The sequence below is a fragment of the Drosophila melanogaster genome, chromosome 3R (genome assembly GCF_000001215.4).
Source record: "Drosophila melanogaster chromosome 3R".
In the NCBI taxonomy this organism is placed as follows: Eukaryota; Metazoa; Arthropoda; class Insecta; order Diptera; family Drosophilidae; genus Drosophila; species Drosophila melanogaster.
The window spans coordinates 14,207,744-14,229,703 of record NT_033777.3 but is presented as its reverse complement, the minus strand read 5'-3'; the positions used below and the strand labels follow the sequence as shown (position 1 = coordinate 14,229,703).

Below are 21,960 nucleotides of genomic sequence, written 5' to 3'. Positions count from 1 at the left end.
GGGCATAATGAAAATCGCGGCCATCTTGTTGCGCCTGCATTCCGTCATAAAATCCTGTTTCACCTCACTGTTTCAGCTCATAAAATAATGGCGATCGTCGGCTACCGTGAATATACGGCATGGAATGTCGTAAAATTTACGCAAATTGTTGTTGCCGATTCCCGATGAGAATACTTACTTACCGTTATTGCCTGTGAGTGCGCATAAATTTGGCAACAAATGCAAACAAACAAGTTTAGCTATAGAAAAATGTGGGAGGGCTTTGTTATTAGGGGGCGTGCCAGTAGCTGATTTATTTCGCTGATAGGAAGGGATGTGCTTTCACTGCTGCGAATTTTTTGAAAAAAGATAATAAGCATATATACATTTTATAAATTTTAATTCTTATTTTAAGCTACGAAACTAAAGACTCTGTAAACATGTTAATATACGTAAAAATCTGTTGAAATAATGTATATTAAGTTTTGGGCTGAAATTAAGAAATCCAAATATTTCTAGGTGTATTTTAATGTAGATGCCAGCAGATTTGTGTCACCCTATTAAGCATTTGATAGCGAGGCAACGGAAATTCTGCCATAGACACACATTTGCTAGCCAGGCCAAATTACATGAATAGAAATTCCAAGTACCCAAAATGAATACCTCCGAAGTCAAACGAACGCTGGGTAGCCCCTTCTTCGACGTGCTATGGCCATTGATCCTGGACGAGAATGTCTGTCGCATCGAGACCAAGCCGGACGAATTCTTTGTGCCCCGGCAGCCCTTCAATCGACTGGATTGGCATATCTATCTGTCCCAGGTGGGCTTTCCTTTCTACATGCCGCCACATGAGCTGCGCTGCTGCAAAGGAGCCCAAAGGGAGGAGATCGAGAACGAGGATGCTGAGAATGCCTTAAACCAGGAGGTGGAGGAGCGAACGGCGTCGAATCAGGTGGACTTTCTGCGCCATGGATCCCGGGACATTAGACCCATAGATGAGGTGGTAAACAAACTGAGGATGGAGCAGGAGCGTCGCCAGAAGTTGGCGTACGACTTTGCCAATCGGCGCTATCCTTGGACCATGCAAACTCCCAGTCACGAACTGGGCTTCACCATCACTGAGGAGCTGCAGAAGTGCTTCAAGGGACCCATGGAGCTGGACATCTTGAGGGCCATTCATGATCACGACTGCAAGCTAATGATTATCGATCTGGGCACTGATGTGGACATTAAGGACTGCCAGCGCTGGATAAAGTTTCGTCCATATATTCAGTTACTGGCATTGCCTCGAACACCTCGCATGGAACGATCGCTTCAGGTGCTCAATGTCTTCCACACGTATTTGGTGGAAGAATCGGCTGATAACTCATGGCACGATGAGGTGCAATACTCCCTTCGCACAGCTTTTGTGCACGCACAGAAAAATCAGCTCCTTAAGTCCTGCGGAGAGCCATTTGTCTTCGTATTTAGTCGTTTTCGTGGCATCTGCACCTGCGATACCTATAAGATAATCCGACGGGCATAGAACAAATTCTTTCAATTAATTTCCATCAGCAGTTATTAGCAAATGCCAACTGAAGTTGCTATAGACAAGTAATTATTTATTGCTTTTAAAAAAATTTCAAAATGTAAAAAAAATCTCAAGTTTACACAAGATTATATATATTACATGCAATAAATCGAATTTAAACATCATAACATCTGTTTTAGCCCAGTTTAATACTTATTCACGTCGCCTAATTTGATACGACTTGATTTGCTCCGCCCGGCCGTTCAAGCCATCATGTTGAAGTGGCGCCCGAACAGGAACCGCTTCAATTAGGCCGCCCAATTGGAGCTGCCTTCAAGTGCAGTCAGACGCACGCTACCTGCCACTTGCCACCCGATTATTGACGCAGGCGGAAGCCTGCACCACCATTTTCCGATGTGTTGTCAAAGTGCCTCCGCTAAGTTGGCAGACTTGAGCCCACGGCACAATTCACAACAAGTTTGTTTGCGAAAAAGAAACGAAATCGAAAAATTTCGCACCAAATCTCAACAAATTATTACAAAGCTTAACAAACTTGAAACTGATTATAAAAGTTGCCGGCAGGCAGTTGGGGCAAATTGGGGGACCGGCGGCCACAATGCAGCAAAATTGAGTTGCGGGTATCGTGAAGTTAGGAGCACTTCCCCTCATTCTCTACGGGCTTCCTTTTTGTTTTGTTGGAAAAAGTTTTTTTTGGCCAAATGCGTTGTCGCTATAAACGTCGACCCACAAACATAATTTTCAATAGAAATTCACATAAGCCACCTTGCCACGCCTGATAATAGCTTTGAGCAAAACTTACGCGATTTTTAAGAGGAGCCGCCACAGATCTTGAAAATGTAAAAAGTCAGTAGAAGTATAGAAAAATAAATTTAAAAAGTAATACTTTTCTTATCAGTTCGTAAATGTTTCTTATAGCATCAAAAACAAATTGCCCAAACAAATAAGATAAATTAAAGAGTACTTGTGCTTTAAAAGCCAATGCTAGCTGTTTAAATTTTAAATTGCTGTCAGGCGTAAACTAAGCCACAAAAAGTTGTGTTTTACAACAGTTCTCGATTGATACTGAACAGTTTTTTGCTATAAAAATTGAGCAAGATCAGAAAAAGAGAAGAAAATATTTCTTCAGTTAGCTACGAGCATATCATATATATACGAGTACATACAGTGGGTTTGTAAAACAAGTCACATGTTTACTTAGATGGGGATTTTTCTCTCAACAGTAGCTCCTCTGTTAAATAGTTCCGTGGAGAACCAGGTTCTTAAATAGCTGTTAGTTAGTTGAATGATTAAAAATAGTACTAAGCCGAAGACTTGATATGGCTGGGAATAACCAGTGATCACTCAATGGGGGTGCTCCGCAATCTGGCGAGAGATCAGCTGTTACATGGAGAGGGAGTGCATCGATAGTCGCTTGTGGATTCCGATTTCGATCCCAGTTCTCATTCAGTTCCATTCAGCATTGGTTGTTACCGTCGCAATGACAATCTTGTGGCTGACCTTGCTGGGCCTTTGTCTCAATCTGAAACTCGGGTCGGCGTTGCACGTGCCGCAGCATAATTGTGAGAGGTATTTCTCCTACTACAAAGAGGACAGTGGAGCCTACATTGGCGTCTTCACGGCGCCACGCGCTGGTGTGAACAGCCTATCATGGGAGGTGGTTTTCACTGCTCACGGAACTGGTGAGGTAAAGCCCTAACAAATTACATATATATTTGTTTATTTCAACTGATTCAACATTCTGATATCCCCCCATGCAGGCAAACACTGTGGGCTCACTCATTCCGTATCCCAATAAGGAAAGGGCCTTTGAAAAGATACACAGCGGAGAACGTGGCGAGGTGTTTGTGCGTTTCACGGATTTTGGAAACGAGCTGCCCAAACTTGTCCGGGCGGAATTCAACGGCGAGGTTCTGTGTCAAAATGAGGAGTGTGAGTAATAATAAAACTAGATAGAATATCTTTAGTTAAATTACTTTGAAATAATTATTGTTACCCTAAAGATATTCTATATAGTAGATGATCTCATATAGTTGATGATAATTTTCTCATATCTTTCTTTTTACTTTGTGCAGATGATGCCCCTTCAAGCACAATGACCCGACGCCAGTCCATGTCCACCTCAACGCCAATTAGTCAAAAGTCAGCACCAAGAGAAATAGTGCGTCAGCGGCGTCCGCCGCCGAGCACACCGAGCAATGACCCCAATCCTTTCCTTCCTTCAATCATGCCCAGAATAGATTCGGACTTTGAGGAATGCGGCGTTGAGGGCTTTTCGCCTCTTCAAATCGGAGGCGACCTGGTGACCCGCGGTCAGTACCCCTGGCTCGCGGCCCTTTACGAAGGTGTTGGCACGGCTACATACAAATGCGTGGTGTCGGTTATCTCCAAACGGACTGTGATCACGGCAGCTCACTGCATTTATGGAAAGAGCGCCAGCCAGCTTTGGGTCTATTTGGGCAGGCATGATCGCAACGAGAATCCTGAGAATGGAGCCTCCCTGGTTAGCGTGACCAGCGTGCTGACTCCGTCCGCCTACGAGGGCAATCCAGTTCCGGATGCGGACGTTGGTCTGCTGGTGCTGACCTCTCCGATGGTGTACACCAAGTACATTCGACCCCTCTGCCTTTGGGGCTCCAATATGGGATTGCCACCGAATGAGGGCGATACTGGAGCAGTAGCCGGTTGGGGCTACGACAGGAGTGCCCAGAAGACGCGGTTTCCCAAGACAGTGAGTGTTCGATTGGTGCCCCGGGATCAGTGTCTCAAGGAGATGAAGCGGGCGGAGGACTTCATCACGCGGCGGACCGTCTGTGCCGGCAATTCAGAATCACATGGTCCCTGCTTCGGAGACTCGGGATCTGCTCTGATCGTCCTGCGTAACAATCGATGGTACGTTCGTGGTGTGGTCTCTTTATCGCCTCGCCACGGAGAGATTTGCGACCTTAGCAAGTATGTTATCTATTGCGATGTTGCACGGCACATTGACTGGGTACGTCAAAATATGGTCATGTGAGGCGCTGAAATAATTATAATGTGACAATACAGGAAAACACGGAAATTTATGTACAAAATTCTCAATAAATCTTTAAGTCGTATAATAGATTACCTTTTCCTAGTCGGTGGATTTCCCAAGCATGCATTGGTGCCAACAATCTATTAAGTGTATACTTTGCGCTAAAATAAAACCCTTGCTTTAAGCCTATGACTTAAAGTGCAGATGTTTGCAATCATTGATTACAAATTTTCTAAAGAGAGGAATAGATTATTAGTGCTTTTGGAATTCGATTTAAACAAGTGAGAGCTCATCAGAGAGTAATAATAATAAGAACTATAAACAAATAAGGCTGTATGTCAGATCTCTTGTTAATAATACTTTTGACTCAAGAGCAAGAAAATCAGTTGTGAGCAACAGCAGGGTTTTGACTCACTAGCTTATCAGTAAAGATAAATGTAATTTTTAATTTCTTTAGTCGTATTAGCACCTTATCAATTAACACATTCGATCAGTGTTAGCCCATCCATGTTGAGAATAGTAATTCGATCTATGATCATAAGCTTAAAATTAAATTGATGATAATTTGTAAACTCTTTGTATTGAAGCTCTTGTTTTGTTTATACGAATTAGTCAAAGATTACTAGAGAGGGGATTTTCGCTCAAAACACAGAAGGCAGATGGCTTCTAGACATTTGATTACGAGGTACCAAGGGTATATCCACTTAAAAACAACGATTTTAAGCAATATTATAGACAATTGCTTGTAGGGGCTAATAAAGAAAGGTAAGCAAGAAAACCAAAAAAAGATTTACTTAACTTAATCTACCAGATTATACTATACTGGTTACTTTAGCCGAAGTAAAACTATGATTTAGTTGAGAGCAAAGTATCAAAGAGTCGGCAGATTAATTCTTAAATGTTTTGATGGAAGCTGCGCCTTATTGGCTCAGCACGATGCGGAATTTCCAGTTTTGCTCAACACCGATACTCAGTGACTCAACAACTCGTCGAGATGTGTAAGCAATACCCGATGCTCGGCAATCAGTCTTATTTGCCCACCGTAGGTTGTCGCGTGCGGAACCGAGAGCTTCTTTTTCTAATCCAAGATTCCGGAAAGGTATGGGTCTGGAATTGATCGTAATTGTGTCGCTAATCGCCTTGGCCGGGGCCCAGCTTGTTCCGGAGAACTCGTGTCCGGACTACTTCCGCTATGTCAACGATGCCTTCCAGGGTGTGCAGGGCGAGATTACGCTGCCCAGCTTGATGCGGGGTCGGAATCGCATAGATATACGTTTCTCGCAACGGGGTGAACAAGATGTATGAGCTGGCCAGCAATCATCGCGCTGGTTTGACAACCCATCTGACCACTTTGTTCCCTCGCACTTCGTAGGCCTCCGCCGTGGGTTCCCTGATCCCGTATCCGGATGAAAATGCGGTACGACAGCTTACAGGATCGGCCAAATTTCGAATAGCCGTCAGACCAAATTCAAGCAACGGATTGCCCAAACTAACGCGTCTCTCCTACAACGAACAGATCTTGTGCTCGGCCAGCGAATGTGAGTAGCTTGTGTTAGGTTCTAGGAATAGGTATTGTCTTATAGAATTCTGAAGTCCCTCAATGTTAATGTGCATATTTCTTGATGAATTCTTTTGAGCCCTGTTCCAGACAGACCGCCCAATAGCTTCTTTAATCGCTTCTATGAGCTCGACATCAGTGGTTCGCTGGCTTCGTTCCCTTCCTCCGTATTCAATCCCTTCACCAGAGATGGCTTAGATGTGAATGTGCAGACAGTATTCTATCCTACCTCATCCCGTGGCAATGATATCTGGCGTGGTTTTACACAGCCCTGGACGACTGTGTCCAACAGAAGCCCAGCAGTGGTAACTCCAGCACCCACTCCAACTGAGATTTTCTGGAATCAACCAGTACCCAGTGTTCCAATCACTTTTGCGCCACCTGTACCAACTATTACGAGCAGCCCAGCACCAGCACCACCACCACCACCACCACTTCCAACTCCACCAGCAGTTGTAACCGTTCCGCCAGCTACTCCACCACCTCAACGCTTTGATCCGCGATCCCAAATATCATCAGTAGTTTGCGGTCGAGAGGGCAGCACAACTCCGTTTATTGTGCGTGGAAACGAATTCCCTCGAGGACAGTACCCCTGGCTATCGGCCGTCTATCACAAGGAGGTTCGAGCTCTGGCCTTTAAGTGCAGAGGATCCCTGATCTCGTCCAGCATTGTAATTAGTGCCGCCCACTGTGTGCATCGGATGACGGAGGACCGCGTGGTCGTCGGACTCGGGCGCTATGATCTGGATGACTACGGAGAGGATGGGGCCGAGATGCGCAATGTAATGCGATTGCTTTGGCATCCGGATTACAATACCCGGTCGTATTCGGATGCCGATATCGCTTTGATCACCATTGAACGGCCAGTGACGTGAGTATTTAAATAATTATTAGTAATTTAATTTTTCACTCAAGAGATACAAAAGGTATATTATAAATCATTTTACGATGGGCATTCCCGTTCAAATATTATATTTACTCTATCACAATATGTGCTTCTCACAGAAGGTGATAATTTAATACTCATAACATGCGAAAAAATCTCTCTTATAAAGTTCATATTTTAAGGACTATCATGTTTTCTTTCAGGTTTAACGACATTATTGCACCCATTTGCATGTGGACGGTGGAGGCAAGCAGAACGGTGTCCACCACTGGCTTTATAGCGGGTTGGGGGAGAGATGAGGACAGCTCCAGGACCCAGTATCCACGCGTGGTGGAGGCGGAGATTGCCAGTCCGACGGTCTGCGCCAGCACCTGGAGGGGCACCATGGTGACGGAGCGAAGTCTGTGCGCGGGAAATCGCGATGGATCTGGACCCTGTGTCGGGGATTCCGGCGGTGGACTGATGGTCAAGCAGGGCGATCGATGGCTGCTCCGGGGTATTGTGTCTGCAGGGGAACGCGGACCTGCCGGCACCTGCCAGCTTAATCAGTATGTACTGTACTGCGATCTTTCCAAGCACATCAACTGGATAAGCGAAAACATTCGCTGAGCATCCGGATTTGCTTTGTGGACAATCAAATTAAAAACTTTAATGCCAAAAGATATTTAGATGTTTCACTGTCTGGTGATTTTCGGCAAAACGAGTTTGCGCCTCCCATCTTTCACTTATTTTATTGGCAATGATGGATGATTGAAAGGCAAAAAAAAGTACAGATAGGTTGCTACGTGCTGACAATAAAATGTTTGTAAAAAAATAACTTTAATTGTTGAGATGTACTTCATTAATAGTTCATCTATTTTAGGATTTAGCAGCGGCCACTTTTTTTTTTTATTGGTAGAACCGATTGATTGTTCTGGCTAAAAGACACAACTGACTTTTTCGCTAACTTTCTTTAGCTAATATCTTACAAATTAATGGCCATGTGTATTGCATGTATGACATAAAAGTAAACATATATGCCCACGTATTGACTGCTAAATGATTGGCATCGGCTGAGCAAATGTTTGGGAAGCGTGCTGCACATTTAAGTACCCAATGTAATTGGCTATAAAAGGCCTGCAGTACGATATATAGACTCTTAGAGGCCTGGTATAAAGATGAAGTGCAGCGGCTTTCTAATCCTCCTGGTGGTCCAGTTTGCCTGGAATGACAGCGTTCTGGCAATAGAAACTGCTTTTGATATCTGGAATAAATTTGGAGATGGTGGAGCTCTGCCCAATGATCCAGAAAGGCTAAACGAAAAAGGTATTTCGGTTCTAAGTCCAACTAACGACCTGCAAAACAAGAACGAAGGAACGATAACGCAATTGAGGAATCTTCTTGACAATTATGTGGCAAAATTATTATCCGATTTGCCCAATACTCGGAAAAAGAAAAGGAGACAAGGCCTGCAGGAATCTCTGCAAGCTCTAACTGGTCTAGGTTTGAGCATATCTCCATTGCTAAAATTCCTAACGAACATCAAGGCAGAGGAGGAGCAACTTGTCTCGAAACTTAATGTCCAGGAGGAATGGAAGTTCTGGGCTGCCGCAAAGGTGTCGAAAGTTCAGGAGTCGACTAAAGGTCTTAGAACCGCGGAGGCTGTTTCCATCACTGAAAACTTCAACAGTCGTTACGGCCTTCGATTGCGTAGTTGTGTTGGTCTGTTTATCTGGAATCAGATTCGGTTTAACTTGGACTTGGAAAGTTCCCTAAATGGCCTGCAAAATCCAACGGAGCACTTGATCGATGTCACTGAAGGCTGTTCCAGCGTTAAGCCAAAAAAGTGCCGGCGGAACGTCAGAAGAGCTATCGATGGCATCCAGAATGCTCCACAGAATTTGCTGAATCTGCGGACTAAGGGCAACCAGTTGGAGGACATTCAACGGCAAAGTAATCAGTGTGTGGATAAAACTGTTAAGGAATACACTGAGGAGCGGGTCGAGGTAGAAAGACAGCTAGATGATATAATCGAGGATTATCTTGAGAGTGAAACATTTACCAAATAAGTCGGGATCTATACATTTAAAATCAGATATTATTTCAATAATCACTGGCGAACATATAGCAGAGACAGCACATAATTAGGAACCTTTCGCACCAATTATTATAGAAACAAATAAATAAATATGAGATCCATTAAATATGTTTTATGATAAAGGAGCAGAAAATCAAAAATTAAATCTTTTAAATACCTACTGTGAGAAAATGTTCATTCATTGTCTTTGTGCTGTTAATAAAGTTATTTTAAGAAAAGGTAAGTAATATTAATGCATTTTTTGGCTTAATGGAGCTTAGCATGTGGAAGTGCAATTTACGCTCGAGAATTTAGCTCCAAAAACTGAATACTTAAATACCCACAAAGTGGGGAGAGCCACTGACTATTGAGAGACTTAGATCGGGTATCAATCAGTGCTCATTGAGTGAGTCTTTTGAGTTTTAATGCGAGTAATTAAAATCTCTATAAAATAGACTGGAAAAGCTCAGCTCATACGTAGTTGCAATGAGTCCGCATCAGCTGGTGACCGTTCTCCTTCTGGCTTCTCTGATTAACTTGGTTCTTGGCCAGTTGCCCCGGAATGGCTGCTCTGGGCGATTTCAATACCAGGGCTACCAGGGGCAGTACATCGGTTTGGTGGAAGTTCGTCATCCGGAGGCCAATAACCAGACACTCATCCTTCAATTCTCCCAGCAGGGATATCACGATTTCGAAGTAAGATTCAGCATTATTAACTTGGAAATTCTGAACTCATAATAAGTCGCTTCTGTTATCACTTTGCTTACTTTGCGGTTGTGCAATTTCCCATGCGGCAATGAAAATTGACATTGCAAAAATATATAAACAAGCACAATAGAATGATAGAATTATTAATCAATTAATTTTTGATATTTCTTTTTTTAAGGACTATGTGGGCAGTATCTCTCTGGTGGATGATGATGAAGTGACCCAGGAAAATCTGCGTCAGGGCTTGCCGATTAGATACCGTGTGGATTTTCCTATTCCAACAATACCGCCCAAGATCACTAGCATGCAATTGAATGGCGTACAACTTTGTAGTGGCGGTGTATGTAAGTTTTTATAGTTCAATATATTTTAAATGCAATTTATGGACGTATAATTTCTAGATCCTAAGCCAAGAACCGGCATTACGCTGCGAATCACTTGGACGCCCTCCTACATATCGGTTTTCGGCGTTAATCCCCAACCTGTGCCAACCAGACCTCGACCCGCTTGGCAAGATGAAAGTCCACAGATAGACTACAGGGAAACCAGACCCAGTCAACCCAGACTAGAGGATAGCGGAGAGTTGTTTGGAAGGAGTAATGAGTCACTGCCAGCCTTCCAAAATCCCGGATGGGGTACCGCCCCTCAGCAGGCAAATCCGAATAGAGGTATTACCTCTCAGCCGGAGATACCAAGTCCCGTCCCACAACGACCGACACCAAATCCTAGTCGATCTAATGCTCCTCAGCAGGCGGTGAGAAGCCCTGTAGATCTTGTTCCCCAGCAGAACCCTTCATCCAATGGTATTCCCTGCGGTCGGGAGAGAGCTAGTACCACTCCATTGATCTTCCAAGGGAAAAGTCTTCAGCGAGGCCAGCTCCCATGGTTGGTTGCTATTTTCGAACGACGGGAGAGCAACGGACCCGCTTTCATCTGTGGAGGAACCCTCATCTCCACATCCACGGTACTATCGGCCGCCCACTGTTTTCGTGCTCCTGGAAGGGATTTGCCCGCCTCTCGGCTGGCCGTCTCCTTGGGTCGAAATACTTTGGCCATTCACTCCGATGGAGAATTTCGCGGCGTATCCCAGCTGATTATCCACGAAAACTTCCAATTCAAACAGTTTACGGAGGCCGATTTGGCGCTGGTCCGATTGGACGAACCTGTGAGGTGAGTCTATAAATTATATAAATATATTAAATATAAAAAACTACTGCTTATACTATAATAAGGTACACGGACTACATAGTACCTATTTGCCTTTGGAGCACCAGCAACCGCATGGATTTGCCCCAGGGGCTCAAGAGCTATGTTGCCGGCTGGGGACCTGATGAGACCGGCACCGGCAACACTGAAGTATCCAAGGTTACTGACCTTAATATAGTCAGCGAAGCGAACTGCGCCCTGGAGCTGCCACATGTTCTGGTCCAGCCGAGCTCCCTGTGTGCCAAGAAAACGGGAGCGGGTCCTTGTGCCAGCGATGGTGGTGGACCATTGATGCTGCGGGAACAGGACGTTTGGGTGCTGCGGGGAGTGATCTCCGGAGGTGTGATCAACGAAAAGGAAAACACCTGTGAGCTATCCAAGCCATCCGTATTCACTGATGTGGCCAAGCACATTGAATGGGTTCGCCAAAAAATGTGGAATTGAACACAAAATGAAGATTGCGAACATGAAAAGCATGCCCCCTTCTTGAAGAGATTCCCATTGATGAATGTAAAATCACGTAATCGGAAGATCCATGTATTACTGCCTACTATTGCGTTATGGGTAATTCTAAGTGGATCCATTAATCATTGAAATAATAAAGCAAAACGGCGCATCTTGAATACACTGCAAACTTTTTTGGATCTTTTGTTTCCATGAACATTTATTTTGGTTATTTTGGTTTATAAAATCCCAATTCATGCTCTTAAGCCCCAAAAAATAATTCTGAGTCAAACATAGTATTAGTCCCCCAAAACCTTTTTTTGAAGAGTATAACTACGTCACTTATTCTGATCAGGTTGGGAGAGCCAAGCAGCTTTGTTTTGAATCGGACTATTCAGCTAGATCGGAAACTAATGCGAATTGGCTGAGCTAATACCAATCATTCATCGCGCGACTCTCAATCAGTGCGGTTTAACCTCTGATTCTCGATTGGATTAAATTCGCGTCTAGCTGAATGCTGTGCGATTGCAGTCGCATTTGTTTTCCATAAATATTTACTGTTCCGGAAAGGGTGATCGCCATGCGCCAACTGCAGTTGCTTGGTTTTCTGATCGCCATACTGCAAATCAGCTATATAAGTGCCCAAAACTTGCCATATATCCAGTGTCCGATGATATTTCGGTACCTGGAGTACGACAATCAGTTCATTGGACACTTGCAGCTAACCCTGGATAGTACAAATACGGAGAACGTTGTGCGCGTTGAACTTTCCCAGCGTGGCAGAAACACCCCGGTAAGTTTTCCCAATTGTCAACTCTTTTATAAAGTTTAGTCTTTGGTTACTATAGTGTTATCAAGCATTGACCTCGCTCTCAGATTGGATGTCCGATATTTCGCAATCGATCTGGGCGAGTTCAGTGATCAAGTTGATTATCAGGGGAATTGCATGGCTGATAAGACAAGTCGCGTCCGGGAAAACCCCCCTACCATAAAGCTCACCAGCTCGATTCTCTACCGCTTTCCTTAAAGTTGCGGAACAGGTTTGCCATTTGCCGAGAGATCAGCCGCCTCAGCTTAGATGCTTATATTGTTATTGTTCTGCCAAAGCATCGGTTTTGCCAGTTCAGCTAAGTTTACATAGGTAAAAAAGCCCCCCCCCCCTGACAACTGAATTGGAATTTATAATTATCCTATAGTGATGCGGACTGATTATCTACTTTTGAACTCTCTATTCTTGTTCCAGTCGACTCCGGGCACTCTTAACTTCTTGGAGGATGAGGATTCGCTGAGGCATCGCTTGACTAACAATGAGCCCATCAACTACAGAATTGACTTTCCAACGCCGGGCGTGGTGCCCAAACTCACAAAGGTTACGGTTAATGGAAAAGTTGCGTGCGAGGCTGTGCCTTGTAAGTAAAAAGAAAACCAATTTTAAATGATATATCCAAGACTCAAACGAGTCATACCAGCGTGCAAAAAAATGAATTCAAGTGCAATTTAATAGGAGGAAAGATGCCAAGTTGTATTATGTATGCATGTAATTAGAATAATTTACTCAACTGATTTTTGCTTTTATTAATATACATTTTTAATGCTCTTGCAGTTGGAGCTCCTAGCACAAGGCTATCTTTGTCGCGAACTCTGCGAACTTCTGTGCCTTTGGCAGCTATACCGCCGTCTCAGCGGACTGATCACCAATGGCCCCAGGCCCCTCAGACCAACTACACTGTATATGAGGAGGAGGAGGAAGAGGAGCCAGTTCAAAGACGCCGCCCACAACAGCGTCCTTCGAGGCCGCGTCCACAACAGGCGCCGTCAAGACCACGGCTGCAACCCGTGCCTCAATTGCCACAAGAACCAGAGTTCCAGACGTCAGCCAGACCTTCAGTTCATCCGTCGAATACGCCCGCGCAAGCATCCAAGTTCTATCCCCAGACAATTGGTCAACTGAGCGGAATCTGTGGGCGTGAAAAGGTCATCCAGACACCCTTTATCCACAACGGAATTGAAGTGGAGCGGGGTCAGCTGCCCTGGATGGCCGCTCTTTTCGAGCACGTTGGCAGGGACTATAACTTTTTGTGCGGCGGAACGCTGATCTCGGCCAGAACAGTGATCTCGGCTGCCCACTGCTTCCGCTTTGGCAGTCGGAATTTGCCGGGCGAGCGGACTATTGTTTCGCTGGGGCGTAACTCCTTGGATCTTTTTTCGTCGGGAGCTACACTAGGTGTAGCGCGACTATTAATCCACGAACAGTACAATCCCAATGTATACACCGATGCGGATTTAGCACTGCTCCAGTTGTCTAATCACGTTGAGTAAGTACATTTATTGATTAATTTATTTTGTCAAATTGATTAACTTTTAAATCGTAACTACACTTAGTATTGGCGATTACATCAAGCCCATCTGTTTGTGGAACGAGAACTTTTTGCTCGAACTGCCCTCGGGTCACAAGTCCTATGTGGCTGGTTGGGGTGAGGATGAAAAGGGGAACCGAAACACGCGACTGGCCAAGATGACAGACACGGACATCATCACCCAGTGGGAATGTCGTGGAAATCTGTCCGAGGAGAACGCCAAGTTTATCACCTCGCACACGATCTGTGCCAGCAATGCCCAGGCGTCCGGTCCCTGCAGCGGAGATTCCGGTGGTGGACTGATGCTCCAGGAGCAGGACATCTGGATGCTGCGCGGCGTCGTCTCAGCCGGACAGCGAATGACCAACAGATGCAATCTGACGCTGCCTGTCATCTATACGGATGTGGCCAAGCACATCGAGTGGCTGCTCAGTAGCATGTGGTTTTGATAGGTTATACAAGAGATTAGTTGAATTAAGTGCCAAAATAAAAGATACAAAATTTTTTAAAAAAGTGACAGTTGCATTACCCCTATCCACACATAACTAAAGGGGTTAAAGTTGATTTTAATAGTATTTATATGGAGCTTTGGAGGTTTTTATCACTAAAGTAAGCAATTACCTAAGTTCACATTTTAAATGCCTATATTTGATAAATTTCTGAAATACTCATATAGAAAATCATATGTACAAAAAACTAACAAAACTTGTGGTCCCCACTTTATGTAAGGGTATCTCAATTGAAAGATTGCATCGGCCAGCAGATCTGCCAGCGGCGATTTGTCAAAGACAGCAATTGCATTCCATTTGCATGCAGTTGAGGCATTCACTCAGCCCAAATGACATCGCAACGTTGTTCCCAGTTTCGTAATGAGAACAAATAGAGGTGGCGGCCAAAGTCGCGTCGGAGTCGCTAGTGAAACGCTGGGAAAACGCGTCGTTGGAACAACAGGTGCTTTCCCTCAATACAGCTAACTCTCATGCTTATTTGCTCCAAGTCTCTCTCTTGCTCTGCGCAGCGCATATATTCCGCCTAGTGAGCGACATATCCTGTTGAATGGACTTCGCGGCTCCGGCGGAACTCGAAAGTTGTTGCATACTCTACGGCATTGGTCGTTCTCCGCCGTACTGATACCGTTAGTCGTGCGTATCCGGACAGTCGACGTTCAGCCTTCAGTTCGCACGGTTCGTCAAGCGGTGGCCCGCTGGAAAGATAGTGCCAGATAACACCAACCAACCCATATAATCGGACATAATTCCGAGTGCCGATCGAGAATTCTTGACGGGCGTACGTGTGTGTGTGTGTGTGCGAGAAGCGTGTGTCAGTTAAGTGTGTGCATACCACAAGCATATATATATTATATATATGGCATATTTATCAATCATTTAAGCAGTGACTTTAATGCTGTAATTTCGCCTGATTGATGGCTGGACATGACTCTGGGTCGCGTTCTCCGCGATGCCTGAATCTGAAACCCAGCGAGTTTCTCAGTTCGTCTGAACATGCTTCAATTGCCGCATTTAGTATCGAAGAAGTGTATTAGCAGAATGCTGCATTGCCGTAGTCGGGCAATTTATTGCCGTACCCGCAACTAAGAATCTCTCGCTGAAAAGAGGAAGCAACCATCCACCAACCATCCATTCATGTACACACCACACCCATTTGGTTTCCTAATCATCCTCGTTCCAATGACAAATGCAATGCGGGCGATTGCTGCAATCGCAGCAGGAGTGGGTTCAGTGGCCGCCACGGTCGCAACCAGCACCACCAGTTCCATCAGCAGCAGCACCACCATCATCAACACCAGTAGCGCCACTACCATCGGCGGGAATCACACCAGTGGGAGCACCGGATTCTCCACGAATTCCACGCTGCTGGACGCCGATCATCTGCCGCTGCAGCTCACGACCGCCAAGGTGGACCTGGACATTGAAATCGACATCCAACTGCTGACAAATGGCTACGATGGCACAACGGTGAGTTGCGGAAAAGGGCTGGAGAAGTGGGGAGTCCGGGCGGAAACGAGGCCCGGAGTGGGTCGATTGTATTTATGTGGCTGCCAACGAGGCATTCATTGGGCTTTGGCTTTGGATGCGGCCTTAGCTTTGGCTTTATGTCCAATGTGCAGCTCGTAAAATGCGCAGAACACGGGGGAAAAAAGTAGAATTATTAGAATTGTGCTTGGTTATTAAAAACGTGCAATCAATAATGTTATGTCCTATACAAAAAAGGATATTGCAATAACCATAGTATTACATGTCAAGCAATCAAATATTTGTGGCATTCAATTTGCAGTTCCACAATAATAGGAATGAATAAAAGGTGTTAAATAATAGATGTTATTCACAGGAACTATATATGTACATAGAAGAATCACGATTTTATTTTCAGTGTAGTCTCAGGTATCCATATCGCCACTATAATTTACAATGTCTTTGTCTCCGATCGGGTGTTGTAGGATATTGGCCTTCATGAGCTTTTCAGTTTTATTACGTGCTGGCATATTTCCCGAACATTGTAGTAGAGTTCCTCTAGGTGATTCGGTGGTTTATGGGGCGTATACGCAATCCGCTCGCAGATTGCTTAATGATTTGTCAAGACAAAAGGGGTGCAAAAAGTTATCCAATGAGGGAAGGATGGGTGATTATCACATGATTATCACACACATCCCGCACGCCTTCATAATATTTAATACAAAGTTTAAATTATAACAAAAGGTTGGCAGTTAGCAAAAGTTTTCTCTGTTCGCATTCCTTTTAATTTATATCACTTCTAGCCAACCAGCTGGTAAATGAAAATGAATGTGAGCCTCATTAGCAGCCAGCACATGGAGAAACTTTTGCTAGGATGCGAGTACACACCTCCATCGATGCATAATCCGGTTTTCAAAGGAACTCCGCCAAGGATGTATACCAAAACCAAAGTTTAACCCTTTTTTCACTCGTGTGTATTTTATTTTTCCTCCTCCTCTTTTTTTTTTTGTTTTTTGCTTTTTTTTTTGGGAGAACGAGCAATTTACGTGCTTGGTGTGGCAACAGTAAAGGATATGAGGCAACGCACGCAGACGAGGATGACATAGATATAGATCTAAATACTTGTTGTGTGGAACGGCAAAGTTGTGCTCATCTGTTCGCACGTTTAACTTTCAATCGAATGTAAATAATGAGTATCACGTAAGTTGGGTGGAGCAAGGACATTTATCGCCGCATCACGTTGTCATCATGTTCATGTGCCGCACATTTTCCACGTAAATAGGTTTTCAACTAATTTACAAACTGTTGAGAGGGCGTATTTACTACCCTGATTTACCGAACGCTAACTGGGTCAATTTAAGCTAATTGCCTGATGAAAAGTTCACATTTTTCCATTTACATTATGCATTTATACCGAGTGCACTTGGTTTTTTTTATAGACCAGACAACTTGAGACCAGTCTCAATTGATGTGAACTAACCACAGGTTGACACTGACATTTGTGCCCATCATCTGTCAGCAGAAAATTGTCTTTTGGGGCATAGTTATTCCGCACGCTTTTCTTTTCTCTGGCATTTGCATAATGCATCACGCATACGCCGCGTTGTGCATTCTAATTGAATTATTAATTTGCGCTCGTCGAATCTTGCCTGCATGCATAAAAAGCGGGTTTATGCTCGTACTTTTCATGAATAGTCCCCAAATCCCCATCCGCCGCATCACCTCCTTGAATCCATTGTGATTTCGCGTTCTTGGATGGGATTCCGCATTTTCTAGTCGCAAGGAAAAAACTTTGGCTTGCCATTGTTCGCAGGCTTTGCATAGCAATAATACTAAAATATTAATAGACTTATTTGTTATTGCCGCTGCCATGTGGATTGTGCTTTCCATTCAGCAAATCGCCTTCCTTTGTTATCCAAACGCAAATATATTCTTATATATATATATATATCCGAATCGAACCAGAGCCTCTGGAATTTGCGCAAATTTCCGCCGGCAATTTATCCAAATCAGTAGGCAGCAAGTGGGAGGGGCGTGGCCCGATTGCTATCGATAGGCTGGCCAATTGAAATCGAGCTTATTCGGTATAACTGTAATTGTTTGCTTTTGGCAACTCCACAATTTATTGGAGTGAAATAGTACGCTGTTTGAAAAACATCCTTAAGCCTAATTGCAACATTTTCCTTTGGGGTTTACATGGCCGAATTTGACACCAAAATAATTTTACTAAGCTAAAAATAATGAATAACATTTTCACAATAAAAATGTAACGTACCAACAATTTTGATTGACTTAAAAATATATATTTTAAATTATAAGTCGGACACATGCAATAATAAACTGTTTTATAAATAAAATTTTTATATGGCTTTGCATTAAGAAAGTCATACATATACATTTAAAGTTTTCTTAGAAACTTTGTTGCCAAAGTATTAAAGTTTGAAACTACAGTGGTCTGTTTATTTTCTTCGATTTAATTAAGATGGTTTCTTTCTGACATAGATGTTTGAGGCATTCGGAACTTAGATCTCTAACAAATATTCCATTATTCTGGTAACTTTATTTTAAGCGTGCATCTAAATTTGATGCTTTCTCGCGCGGTAATTTTCAATTAGATCATGGCCACATAAAACAAGGAATCAGAGAAGTGGTGCTGTATAAATTTCAGCAATTTCGCCTAATTAAATGTGTGTGACAGCTGGCTGCCATAATCACGAGGCTAGCCGCAATATAAATGAGCTGAATGCTGCCATTCCACCAGAATAGGGTCACGGCATATGTATGTATGGGGTACATATGTACATATATGAAAACCGCATGGGACACACACATGAAGGAACACAGTAACCCACCGAATGGAGGTGCATCCCAATCCCGATTCGGAAGCCACCATCACGACCATTCCACATTAATCTTGGCCACAAGAGCCACAATGTGTTTGTCTAGGTGTTCCCCATTTAATTGCACCCTCCACTCTTTGCCACAGTGACTTACATTTTTTGCTCTGTTCGCTGTTGGGTTTGGGAAAAGAAAAAACCAAATGAAAATAGCGAGTTATTCGTGATTTTTATGTTGTCTGCATTTCGTTTACCTCTTTCATTTTAGGGCCAGGTGAATGGGGCTAAGGATTCACGATGAGCAGTCAGTGGGATTCAGAATTCAGTAAGCCCAAAAAGGTTCGCTGCTGATTGACCATAAACCCAGTTTATATTTGCTGCTGCTAGTCCATATGTGTGTGTGTGTGTGTTTGGGTCCTTTTTATTTGTATGTTGCCCTTTTGCAGCCATTTTTATGGAGCTCTCCTCCACGAGTTGAGCCCCTGGTATCAGTGGTTCGCCAATGACACAAAAGTGCAGAACGATTACTCGTGACAAGTCAATTTAATGGGGCCACGACCATATAAAATTCCTAGGGTCATGTCAATCATCCGCGCCGGGTGTTCAAGTTTGCCAGCCATTGCCAAAACACAATCAAGATAATCGACTACATTTTTATTGCTGAGAAATCTGACTTCTCTATCTGGGAGAATATTCTTAAGCACTGGGAGAAACTATTTGTTACTTCTAGATAATTACGACAGTAAAGTTATCGAAACAAAGAAATTACAAAAGTTTATTCATATTAGCAAGGGCAATATACACATTTATGTTTTTGCTTAAGATATAAATGAGGAAAGTTGTTTATTCTGCAACTTAATAGTTTAAAGTAGTAGCTTAATGTTTTTTTTGGCCTGTACTTGCTTTTGAAAAGAACGAGCAATTGAATTTTTTCGATAGCAATGGATAAAATGAGACCATCTGCCATTGAGACCACTGTGCAAGTGTGTGGGAACTTGACACTTGGCTAAGAGAAATCCGTGAGATATGTTTCTCTCTCAGCCATTCTAGTCGCCATTTTTTCTCCGTTCAATTGAAACAAGTGCAGTTGCATTGATGTATCTGTATTTACACTCCAGTGACGTGTAAGTGTGTGTGTATGTGTGTCTGCCATGGTGTTTGTGTGCAGACGACACTTGTGCGAGTTAACGGGATGTTTGAGTTAAGCACACAACTGAACGCCACTGACTGACATCGTTCACTTGCCAAGTTTTTCACTTCGCTTCGATGGGAGATCGCAAAAGAAAAAAGATATGCCAGTAAAAAAAAGTATAAAATCGATGCTCTTATAGGAAATAGAAGATGCGGATGGAAATGGCATGCCGAAGATTAAGTTGGATAGGTTGAGCGATGGGAGCTGCAGATACTGCACTTACAATCAGCTTAAGAGCAACCTACCTAGAGCTTCCCTTCCTGCTCCTACCATTGCACATCAACAACCACCAACCACCCGGCGGCGTCATCTTCTGTTGCAGCTAATTATCCCGAAGTTGACAATACGCCTCGGGCAAATCAACATGGCAATCTGCTGAATAGCTGCCAAAACAAACAATCGCCGGTCCTCCGAAAATTGGCAGGCAATAGAGCAGCGATAAGGCAAACAATGCTGCAGCATTTGATTTACCTTCCAAGTGCCCAGGAACACACACAATGTCCAATCGGAGCACAACAATCGGGTTTTGATAATTATCATTGCTTTTGAGTGTATTCGGTGGGTTGACTAAATTTCGTAGTCTATTAAATAAAGTTTGACTATTAAGCAAACTTAAAAGGCAAGATTAAAAACGTTGATTGAAAATCCGAAAGACGTTCGCAGCAAGAAGCAATTTAATTGATGTTTGAAAGTTTTGAGCCGTAAAAGTTTATTTAAATTAGTAAAATTGAAACTAAAATTTATATATGAAATTCCAAGCTCTGGTCAGCTAGCTCATCGTCCTGCGGTAATTAACGGGTTTACGATCTCGAAAAAGCAATCAACTAAGAGTATTTTCCCAGGATGTTCCGCATGCCCCAAATAAAATGAATTTTTAATAACAACTTGCCACAGCCGGGGGCAGAATGGGATGTGGTGTACCAGCTTCATGTCCATCTTGGGGTTATTTTAATTATTTATCCGTCGGCAAGTTCGACAGGAGCTTGTCTGTGGCTGCCTTGTGGTTAAAGGTTGTGTCTTTAGCACGTCCGAAAAATGCCAGCCAAACACTTGGTACAAGTGTGAAAACCCTGCTCGAGGGAGAATAAACTTGTTATCCATCATCGACAGACGGGGGAATCTAATTAGTTCATTCATAATTGAGGACGCTGCTCATCTTGGCAGGCGCTCAACTGAAGAAGGAAAATCCCTACTTAATGTCACACACTTTTCCGCGCCATCAGGCGCTCATTTGCATTTAATGGCCATGCATACATAGATAGAAGCTGAGGGCCTCAATTACGACAGTTTTGACAGCCAGGCACATGTGTCTGCGAGAGTTTTCCCCCTTTCTTTACTTTCTGCTTCGTTTAATTAAGCCGAAATTTCAACAAAGAACCCAAAGACGTACGACGCACATCAGCATTCCTGTTGACAGCTGTCTGCAGTAGCAACTTCCTCAACTTCTTTTGCTGCACGGAGGTCCTTGCAATCCTCGACGGGCATTGACAGTCCAGACAATGGCCAACAGATGAGAGATATCCGAGTCTCGAAATTGTCACTGCAGTTAGCATCTGCTCGAGTGTTCCTTGGCCACATCACCTCCACCATTTTCACATTGCATAACGAGGCAGCAACTGTGTTTAGCTGAAGCAAAACTTAAAGTTCTCGAAGAAAGTTTGCGAAAGCAAAGAACAAATATTTGTTGGGCGCATAAATCAGCTGTCTAGGCTCTAGAATTATCGCTTCTACGTGAGAATCCCATCCTTGTGTCTGAGGATTTCTTACTGCGACCTGCCAAGAGACGCCCACAGCATTTCTTGTTTATTGTAAGAATTTAAATATATGCTAAACAGCACGAAGCAGCGAATTTACTGGCTTTTACTGGCAACCCAACCAAATGGGGTTCAATGCGCCCCAAAAACCGTGGGCTTTCGAAGTTCATAGTGCAGGGAAATTGAAAATTTATCATGGCACTGAACGAAAACGAAGGGAATTAAAAAAGGTTTATTGAAAGCCTGCAAAAGAATATTGCCCTATAAGTACTAAACACTCATCAAAATATAGTACATTTTCATTTTCTTCAACAATTTTTTGTCAATGTAAAAATTGCAAATTTTCTATATGTTCGACAGGAAAATCTCATTATACGTACAGAAATGCTCGTCGAACTGAATAGGAAACTGAGGCATAGCAGCTATGTTTTCCCCAGGTCCTTCAGCATTGTTAAGGAGTTTTCGG

The 21,960-nt window shown here is 43.5% G+C and overlaps 7 protein-coding genes across 11 annotated transcripts in view; all 7 read left to right on the top strand.

Moving 5' to 3' along the window:
• Positions 1 to 558: 558 nt before the first annotated feature.
• Positions 559 to 1,686, top strand: CG9624 (uncharacterized protein). The gene has a single exon (NM_142089.4). The coding sequence runs from the start codon at positions 635 to 637 to the stop codon at positions 1,502 to 1,504; it is 870 nt and encodes a 289-aa protein (NP_650346.1). The 5' UTR covers positions 559 to 634; the 3' UTR covers positions 1,505 to 1,686.
• A 1,255-nt stretch (positions 1,687 to 2,941) lies between these two features.
• CG9631 (uncharacterized protein) lies at positions 2,942 to 4,606 on the top strand. Its single transcript, NM_142088.4, has 3 exons — positions 2,942 to 3,194; positions 3,268 to 3,439; positions 3,583 to 4,606. The coding sequence occupies exons 1-3, from the start codon at positions 2,988 to 2,990 to the stop codon at positions 4,521 to 4,523; spliced, it is 1,320 nt and encodes a 439-aa protein (NP_650345.1). The 5' UTR covers positions 2,942 to 2,987; the 3' UTR covers positions 4,524 to 4,606.
• Positions 4,607 to 5,548: 942 nt separating this feature from the next.
• Positions 5,549 to 7,630, top strand: Sp212 (Serine-peptidase 212). Its single transcript, NM_206487.2, has 4 exons — positions 5,549 to 5,822; positions 5,896 to 6,061; positions 6,172 to 6,952; positions 7,171 to 7,630. Exons 1-4 carry the CDS (start codon positions 5,625 to 5,627, stop codon positions 7,574 to 7,576), a joined length of 1,551 nt encoding a protein of 516 aa, NP_996209.2. The 5' UTR covers positions 5,549 to 5,624; the 3' UTR covers positions 7,577 to 7,630.
• Positions 7,631 to 8,119: 489 nt separating this feature from the next.
• On the top strand, positions 8,120 to 9,144 carry CG33109 (uncharacterized protein). The gene has a single exon (NM_176500.4). It carries the CDS (start codon positions 8,125 to 8,127, stop codon positions 9,013 to 9,015), a length of 891 nt encoding a protein of 296 aa, NP_788677.1. The 5' UTR covers positions 8,120 to 8,124; the 3' UTR covers positions 9,016 to 9,144.
• Positions 9,145 to 9,498: 354 nt separating this feature from the next.
• CG31326 (uncharacterized protein) lies at positions 9,499 to 11,568 on the top strand. The gene is made up of 4 exons (NM_142087.3): positions 9,499 to 9,719; positions 9,910 to 10,075; positions 10,133 to 10,901; positions 10,964 to 11,568. The coding sequence occupies exons 1-4, from the start codon at positions 9,510 to 9,512 to the stop codon at positions 11,379 to 11,381; spliced, it is 1,563 nt and encodes a 520-aa protein (NP_650344.2). The 5' UTR covers positions 9,499 to 9,509; the 3' UTR covers positions 11,382 to 11,568.
• Positions 11,569 to 11,821: 253 nt separating this feature from the next.
• On the top strand, positions 11,822 to 14,245 carry CG9649 (uncharacterized protein). The gene is made up of 4 exons (NM_142086.4): positions 11,822 to 12,174; positions 12,625 to 12,790; positions 12,985 to 13,696; positions 13,764 to 14,245. Exons 1-4 carry the CDS (start codon positions 11,962 to 11,964, stop codon positions 14,185 to 14,187), a joined length of 1,515 nt encoding a protein of 504 aa, NP_650343.1. The 5' UTR covers positions 11,822 to 11,961; the 3' UTR covers positions 14,188 to 14,245.
• A 648-nt stretch (positions 14,246 to 14,893) lies between these two features.
• Dop1R1 (Dopamine 1-like receptor 1) overlaps positions 14,894 to 21,960 on the top strand; it is a 49,432-nt gene continuing 42,365 nt past the window's right edge. For all 5 annotated transcript variants that reach the window (NM_001260163.1, NM_001170136.2, NM_057659.4 and 2 more), the window contains exon 1: positions 14,894 to 15,714. In NM_001260163.1, coding sequence (NP_001247092.1) covers positions 15,382 to 15,714 — 333 coding nt within the window. In that variant the 5' untranslated portion in view covers positions 14,894 to 15,381. The remainder of the gene's footprint in view (positions 15,715 to 21,960) is intronic.

Coding starts and splice junctions, on each gene's coding strand:
- CG9624 (NM_142089.4), top strand. CDS start 635: ATGAATACCTCCGAAGTCAAACGAACGCTGGGTAGCCCCTTCTTCGAC.
- CG9631 (NM_142088.4), top strand. CDS start 2,988: ATGACAATCTTGTGGCTGACCTTGCTGGGCCTTTGTCTCAATCTGAAA. Junction 3,195..3,267: donor CTGCTCACGGAACTGGTGAG/GTAAAGCCCTAA, acceptor CCCCCCATGCAG/GCAAACACTGTGGGCTCACT. Junction 3,440..3,582: donor TCTGTGTCAAAATGAGGAGT/GTGAGTAATAAT, acceptor TACTTTGTGCAG/ATGATGCCCCTTCAAGCACA.
- Sp212 (NM_206487.2), top strand. CDS start 5,625: ATGGGTCTGGAATTGATCGTAATTGTGTCGCTAATCGCCTTGGCCGGG. Junction 6,062..6,171: donor CTTGTGCTCGGCCAGCGAAT/GTGAGTAGCTTG, acceptor GCCCTGTTCCAG/ACAGACCGCCCAATAGCTTC. Junction 6,953..7,170: donor ACCATTGAACGGCCAGTGAC/GTGAGTATTTAA, acceptor GTTTTCTTTCAG/GTTTAACGACATTATTGCAC.
- CG33109 (NM_176500.4), top strand. CDS start 8,125: ATGAAGTGCAGCGGCTTTCTAATCCTCCTGGTGGTCCAGTTTGCCTGG.
- CG31326 (NM_142087.3), top strand. CDS start 9,510: ATGAGTCCGCATCAGCTGGTGACCGTTCTCCTTCTGGCTTCTCTGATT. Junction 10,076..10,132: donor ACTTTGTAGTGGCGGTGTAT/GTAAGTTTTTAT, acceptor TATAATTTCTAG/ATCCTAAGCCAAGAACCGGC. Junction 10,902..10,963: donor CGATTGGACGAACCTGTGAG/GTGAGTCTATAA, acceptor TACTATAATAAG/GTACACGGACTACATAGTAC.
- CG9649 (NM_142086.4), top strand. CDS start 11,962: ATGCGCCAACTGCAGTTGCTTGGTTTTCTGATCGCCATACTGCAAATC. Junction 12,175..12,624: donor AGCGTGGCAGAAACACCCCG/GTAAGTTTTCCC, acceptor TTCTTGTTCCAG/TCGACTCCGGGCACTCTTAA. Junction 13,697..13,763: donor CAGTTGTCTAATCACGTTGA/GTAAGTACATTT, acceptor AACTACACTTAG/TATTGGCGATTACATCAAGC.